The 7,500-nt window shown below is 27.3% G+C and overlaps 1 protein-coding gene across 3 annotated transcripts in view; it reads right to left on the reverse strand.

Moving 5' to 3' along the window:
- Positions 1-3,850: 3,850 nt before the first annotated feature.
- The window catches only part of LOC124954738 (heterogeneous nuclear ribonucleoprotein L-like), a 42,383-nt gene continuing 38,733 nt past the window's right edge, over positions 3,851-7,500 (reverse strand). For 2 of the 3 annotated variants that reach the window (XM_047508096.1, XM_047508098.1), the window contains 2 exons: positions 4,328-4,413; positions 3,851-3,980 (listed from right to left, as the gene is read on the reverse strand). In XM_047508096.1, coding sequence (XP_047364052.1) covers positions 3,866-3,980; positions 4,328-4,413 — 201 coding nt within the window. In that variant the 3' untranslated portion in view covers positions 3,851-3,865. Of the gene's footprint in view, positions 3,996-4,327; positions 4,414-7,500 lie in introns of all 3 variants that reach the window. The other variant, XM_047508097.1, reaches the window with a different exon arrangement.

A 7,500-nucleotide genomic window follows, 5' to 3' on the forward strand; every position in this document is an offset into this window, starting at 1 on the left:
AATGAAGACGATATAACAATTTCTTTTTTTGTTCCTAACAATGAAAGTTGTTCTGATTTTTCTTTTTTTTTTTCTATTTTTATTATTACTATTATTATTATTACTAAAATGTTATTTATTTTTTTTTTTTTTATAATATATCTATCGGTAATATTAAACTATTATTTGTTCATTAATGTGTTATTTAAAATATTTAATAAAGCAATAAATGTATGAAAGGTTTTAAAAAGTTTGATAAAATGTCATGAAAATTGCAGAAGATCCATGGAATTTCTTTTGCAAAGAAAAATGGAAATCATTCTCCGTAAGGAGTATAATAAATTGCAAAAAAAAAAAAAAAAAGAAAAAGAAAAAAAGAATTAGATCAGAGATTCCTATAAGTCATTAGGAGATTCTTTTAATTTGATAAATTTGATTGTAAAAGAATTCGTAAATGGATTTTGAAAAGATCCTTCTATACCACAAATTAAATTTTTAATGAAGACGGTATAATAATTGTTCCTTGTTCCGAACAATGAATGTTATTCCGTTTTTTTTTTTTTTTGAAATATTCTTTTCTCATAATAAATATATTTACTGATCATACTAAAGCATTTATTTATTAATATATTATTTAAAATTAAAAAAAAAAAAAAAAAAAAACAATGAAAATATTAAAAGTTTCAAATGTTGATAAAATTAATAAAACAATTGATAAGATGACATGAATAATGTAAAAGAGATTTCTCATACGAAAATAAATAGTAATCGTCTGAAAAGAATTTTGTATTTTCTTGTGAGCAACGATTAAATTTGGAAACAACAAAAAAGAACAATTGTTTCCTTATTTCAAGCACAAAAAATAGTTTGAATGTTTCCATTTAAATGTCTTTCACTATACACATTTCAATTTCTTTTAATATATATATATATTATTTATCGATATATTATCTATAAACTGATAAAAAAAAAAAAGAGAAAAACGAAATCCATCTCAAATTTTACGTATTCTGAATACAGAAAAAAAAAAAAAAAAGAAAAGAAACAAAATAACAAAAAAGAAAGATAAAAAGAAAAGAAAGAAAGAAAGAAAGAACCAATAAATACAAGCCGTAAAGAATTGTCTAACGATAGAAAAAGGAGGAGGAGGAGGAGGTGGAGGAGGAGGAGGAAGTGGGGACAAATATTCAAAAGAATGAATTGGTTATACGATCAATGTTGTATCATTTACGATAAGAAAGTCTTATGAAGATAGTTACGAATCGACCATCTTAAGGGAACGATTAAGGAGCGGGGTGGGCGGGGGTGGAGTGTCGAGTAAAAGAGAACGAAGACGCGAAGAAGAGAATTTCTATTCGAAAATAGACGAGAACGAAATGAACCACGGGAGACAACAAATCGGCGCGTACTCGGTCCCATCTCCGATATGGATTATCCATCTTCGATTTAGCAATGAGGAAAATGAACGTGTGTGAGAGAGATAAAGATAGAGATATAGATAGACAGACAGATAGACAGAGAGAGAGAGAGAGAGAGAGAGAGAGAGAGAGAGAGAGACGAACTACCCGAAGTGAAACGACGTAGTTTCCGGCCTGCGGGCGTTACAACTTAATCACCTGAGAAAATTGAAATCACGAAAACGCGTCTGCCGCGGCAGAGAGTCGCCCGCCACCCCGGGGGGGTGGGGTGGGGTAGGAGGGTGCTCTAGGGATGAGTGGGGAAAGAAAAGGAGGGATGGGAGGGAAGGGTGTGGGGGACCGAAAATAGAAGTCCGCCAGGCAAAAGCCACGCCCTAAAGCTCAAAATGGGATTGGGTATGCTTTACTAGTTGGTCCCACCTCTAACGTTGACACTGCCAATGAAGAGAGCCATGCCAAAATGTGTTTTTCCTAAGCATAAGACCACGTCGTCGTATCTAACCGTGGAAGAACTTCGAGGAACTTTGGCGCGTTTCGCATAAGCGCCGACCGGAAAAGACAACGACAACGACTACGACTACGACGACTACGACGATGACGATGACGATGACGACGACGACGACAGTGGTGGTAAGTATATCGTTTACTTCTAACGTCTAGCTACGACGACGACTGTTGCTCCTAACTCTAATTACTATTGCTAGCTAACTCTAGTGATGCTGACTCTACTTGCTGCTACTATTACTACTAGTACTTCATTGTTACTACTGATAGTACTCTTTTTCTCTTTCGGTATATTTATTATAACGTGGCCAATTTAGAGACAACTTGGCAAGTTTAATTGGACCTTCCTACAACATGATTCCCCTAAAGTTATTAAACTATCTAAATGTCTTAAAGTTTAACGTTATTGCAAAATAATTATCCTTCAATGTCTTTTCGATTTGTTATTTATTTAAACGTATATTTGTATTAATGTAAATCTATCCAAGTGATGTTTGATTATATTTCTTTTTTATTTCCTTTTTCTTTTTTTTCTTCTTTTTCTTTTATCTTTTTCTCTTTCCCCCCCCCTCCCCATTTTTTTTCATTATTTTTTTTTTTTTGTTTTTTAAATATCTGTAAAACTCCATAATCGCGGTGTATTATTTCAATGTTATTAATTCGTCTATATGTGTTTTATTTTAAATTAATTTTTGATTGATATATAACTAACGAAATGTTAATGTTTAATAAATATAAGTTATAATACAGTTTAACATATCAGTATACTCGATATAATTATCTCTAATATGCTTTATTACTAGAATATATTACTATGTATACTGTTTCGTAAAATAATTAAATTTCGAAGTTACGATTGGTTATTTAAATGAATATTTAAGTTAGAATTAATTTATAAAAGTGCTGTGGATTTTTTTCTTTTGTTTTCTTGTTTTTTTTTCTCTCTCTTTTTTTTTTTTTTTTTTTTTTTTTTTTTTTATAAATATCTGTAAATCTCCTTAAACATTGTGTGTTACTTTAACGTTATAAATCCGTATATCAATTATATTTTTAATTAATTGTTAATTCATATATACATAAAGAAGTGTTAATGTTCGATAAGTTATACGTATTAAATTAACATATCAATATAAACAATGTAATTGCAATTAATATTCTGTTATTATCAAAATATATTTACTATATGCACCTTTTCACAAATAATTAAAGCTTCGATATTATCATTGGCCATTTAAATGAATATTTATGTTACAGTAGATTTGTAGAAATGGTATAAATCGTCATTTTTTTTCTTATTTATTTTCTTTCCCTTTTTAACATCACTAAATTTTCATAAACAATTCATGAACTCGTATATCTATTATATTTTTAATAAATTATAACACAATGTAGTTTAAACGATACAACAATCCTATAGTAGTCATAAAATACAGTATAATGTTATATAGCATAGTATAAACTATATAAAAACTGTATATAGTATATACCACTACTTGCTATAATTGCTATACTATATGTTATAACTAAGGACAATTAGAGTATACTGGATTAAGTATGAATATATATATATTATAATTAACTCTAATAATTTTCGAATTGTACGTAGTTTTATTTGAAAAGAAGAAAAGGCGAAAAAGAAAAAACAAAAAAACAAAAAAAAAAAGAAAAAAAAAACATGAAAACAAAAGAATTATATCTTATACAAAATTTAATCTTTAACTTTATCGTTTACTTCTAAATAACTTTTTTATTTTTATATAAATAAATAAAAGAAAAGGGAAAGAAAAGAAAAGAGGAGAAAAACACGAGAGAACAAAAAACTTACGTTTAAAAGTAAATCTAAAAAAAAAAAAAAAAAAAAAAAAAAAAAAACGTAACCATCGTCATTCGTTGTATCTAAATACAATTAAGATTTATTTTATTTTATTTTATTTTATTTTATTTAAATTATATTAAATAATTTTTCATATAAAAAGACTTACCTTAGCAAAGTCAATTTTTAAGGTGCAACAGCCAGAATATATGTCCGCCCCGTGAAGCGTTTCTTTTGCTCTTGTGGCTGATTCTACCGAGTCGAACGTGATTACGATTGAACTAAGTTAAGGAATATATAAATATATATATATATATATATATGTACATACATATATATGTATAAATATATTATAAATAATTGAATAAAAAATAAATCGTCTTTTAAGATATAGAAATTAAACGAATATTAAAATTAACGTTGAAATATTTATGAAACGCGTAATTATTATGTTTCGATTAGAAAAAAAAATTATTGACAATTTAAACATATTTTAATTTAGATTGGACGAAAGGTTATTAGAAAAAAAAAAAAAAAAAAAAAAAAAAAAAAAAAAAAAGAAAAAAAAAAGAAAAAGAAAAAGAGAAAAAGAAAACATATTTAGAAAGGATATTCCACCATGGCTTGAACGCCGTTCTTCTTGAAGATAACGATGCGTTGAACTTGCCCGCTGGGCGCACTGATGGCGTGTAGAACTTCCTGTAACGGAAAAGAAGAAAAGAAAAAAAAGAAGAATTAAAAGGGAGGAAAAATAAACAGGTTTAGAGAGATTTCTATACATGAAGTTATAAGAGAAAAAAAAAAAAATAAAAAAAAAAAGATTTAAGATAAAGTATGATGAATTGTATTTCTAAAATGGGTCGAAGAATAAACATGAGTTTACATTACACAACTTTTACTGTTTAATATTTATTCGTTCTCTCTCTCTCTCTCTCTCTCTCTCTCTCTCTCTCTCTCTCACTATCTTATTATTTTAAAAATTATTATTATTAACGGTTGATTTTCCTCTTTTTTTATTTATTTCTATTTTTGACTCGTTCAATACACCATTACAAATTTATTACCATTTATAACGTATCAAAGTTTTTATACTGTTAAATATTTATTATTATTATTATTATTATTATTATTATTATTATTATTATTAATTTATGAATTAATTAATCGTTTCTTTTTTAATTCTAATTTTAACGTTTACAATATGTCCAAGTTTTACTATTAAATATTTATTATTTGAAAATTATTATTTTTATTATTATTATTATTAACAGTTGATTTCTTTTTTGATTCTAATATTTATTCGCCGAATATTACATTAATATTTAAACAGATACTTCGTATAATATTTCTTGCAAAAGAACAATGTATCTCTTCGAGCAAAATTGTAGCTTCGGTTCGTCCTCTGTGTGAACAACGTAACGCGTTCGGAATTTTAAGGAGGTATAATAAATCAGCGGGGTAGACGAAGTAATAAAATAACACGTAAAGCAATGTGAACACGGTAGACCTAAAGCGCAAAATGCATTTAATGTGATCGCATATATAAAACATACGAATACATTTTATTAGTCATGATTTCTTTGTGTTAAAAAACGAATTCATCGTTCTCTTTCTTTTTTATTTCTTTTTTATTTCTTTCTTTTTTTAAATTCTCTCGAAAATTAATTCAAACTTTTCGCCCGTGCGTTCCAACAGATTTGAAAGTTAAAATGCATGGAAAAATAATTATAATTTTTTACTTTCATATTTACCTTCAGTATGATTTATATTATTTTTGTATTATCAATGAATTATAATCGCTATAATAATAAATAATTATATTTATTATTCATATTATTTATATAATTTATTTATTTATTTATTCCTTGCTAAACATTTGAAGTTCAATTTTCATAAATAAAAGATATTCAATTAATAATTAATAAACGAGATTGCATTTAATATTATTCCATTAGAATTATCAGTGAAATACTATTTCTATGAGAATTATTCTAACGTATGTTATTAACTCTCTGTAACGTAACGTAACTATAATATCATTCACTAATACAATCTTCATTCCTTTACCTCCTTTGGTAAAGTAACTATATTCATAAAGTAACTATATTCAATTATAAAAGTAACTATACTTCTTTACTTTACCGTCAAATTAATTAATTAGTTCATTGATAAAACTCATGGTTATTAAATACAAATTATATTAAATATATTACAATTACATATAATATAATATTTCCTATATATATTAATAATTTATATATAGATTTTTTTTTTTTTCAATATTACTATAATTTTCACGTTACACAATTTGTTCTTAGGCAGATAGAAAAAAAGATAGCCAGAGAGAGAGAGAGAGAGAGAGAGAGAGAGAGAGAGAGAGAGAGAGAGAGAGAGAGAGAGAGAGAGAACACAAAAAATTAATTTGCAAAAAATTAAATGTTACGATTACGTTCTTATATGAGTCAAGTATAATGCAGGACTATAATTTTCATATTCTACGATTTGTTTTTAGAGAAATAAAAAAAAAAAGAAAAAGAAAAAAAAAGAGCGAGAGAAAAAATGGATTTGCAAAAGATTAAATATTATTATTGAATCCTTCATATGTCAAATAAAATATAAAATTATAATTTTTACGTAGTACAAATTGTTTTTAGAAAAAATAGAAATAGAAAAAGAGAAAAAGAGAGAGAGAGAGAGAGAGAGAGAGAAAGAGAGAGAGAAAGAGAGAGAGAAAGAAAATTTATTTGGAGAAGATGAAATATTACTATTGAATTCTTCATACGTCAGATACAATGTAAAATTATAATTTTCACGTAATACAAATTGTTCTTAGAAAAATAAAGATAGAAAAAGAGAGAGAGAAAGAGAGAGAGAGAGAGAGAGAGAGAGAGAGAGAGAGAGAGAAAGAGAGAGAGAAAAAGAAAAATAAAAATTGGTATAGAGAAGATTAAATAATAAGATTGTATTCTCATATATCAAACATAATATAAAGCAATAATTTTCACACTGTACAATTTATTCTAAGAGAGATAGAAAGAAAAAAAAACAAAGAGAGAAAGCGAGCGAGAGAGAGAAGGGGGGGGGGAGAGAAAGGGAAAAAGAGAGACAAAAGAAATTGTTTCACAGAAGATTAAATTTTACGATTGAATTCTCATATGTCAGAAATAATGTAATTGGAAAGATATATGAACTAGAATTCCACCGTAAATTTAATATCAGAAATGTAAAGTAACTTAAATAACAGTAATGTTAAGAGTAACAAAAAGGCAGAGAAATAGAGAAAGACAGACAGACAGAGACATAGAGAGAGATAGAGAAATAGATAGATAGATAGATAGATAGAAAGAGAGAGAGAGAGAGAGAGAGAGAGAACGTAGGTTAAGCTTTCCGGACGAGTACCACCCTTAACTAATGATCATAAATTCTCTAAGGCAATGCCATTCGCGCGACTTCACGCGTTTAACTTCGGCCCGATTCTAGACGTCATTTCTCACGAGAGGATCCACCAAATGTTACGCAAATAGAAATCGTAATTGTCTCGAACCAAAGTATATGAACCCAAGGAATGTTGGATATATATATATATATCGTCGAAAGTGCAAATACGATATATATATATATATATATATATATATATATATATATATGTATATCATTGAGATGTAATAGTAAAATAGGATCCCACGTAGTCTGCTCTGGAACGCTAATTTATGTTACCTATCTCGTCTCATTCCTCCCCTTAGGGAGACCTCGCGTTAACTTTCAGAATGACGAAATGAATTAGAA

The sequence above is a fragment of the Vespa velutina genome, chromosome 16, assembly GCF_912470025.1.
Source record: "Vespa velutina chromosome 16, iVesVel2.1, whole genome shotgun sequence".
Lineage (NCBI taxonomy): Eukaryota > Metazoa > Arthropoda > Insecta > Hymenoptera > Vespidae > Vespa > Vespa velutina.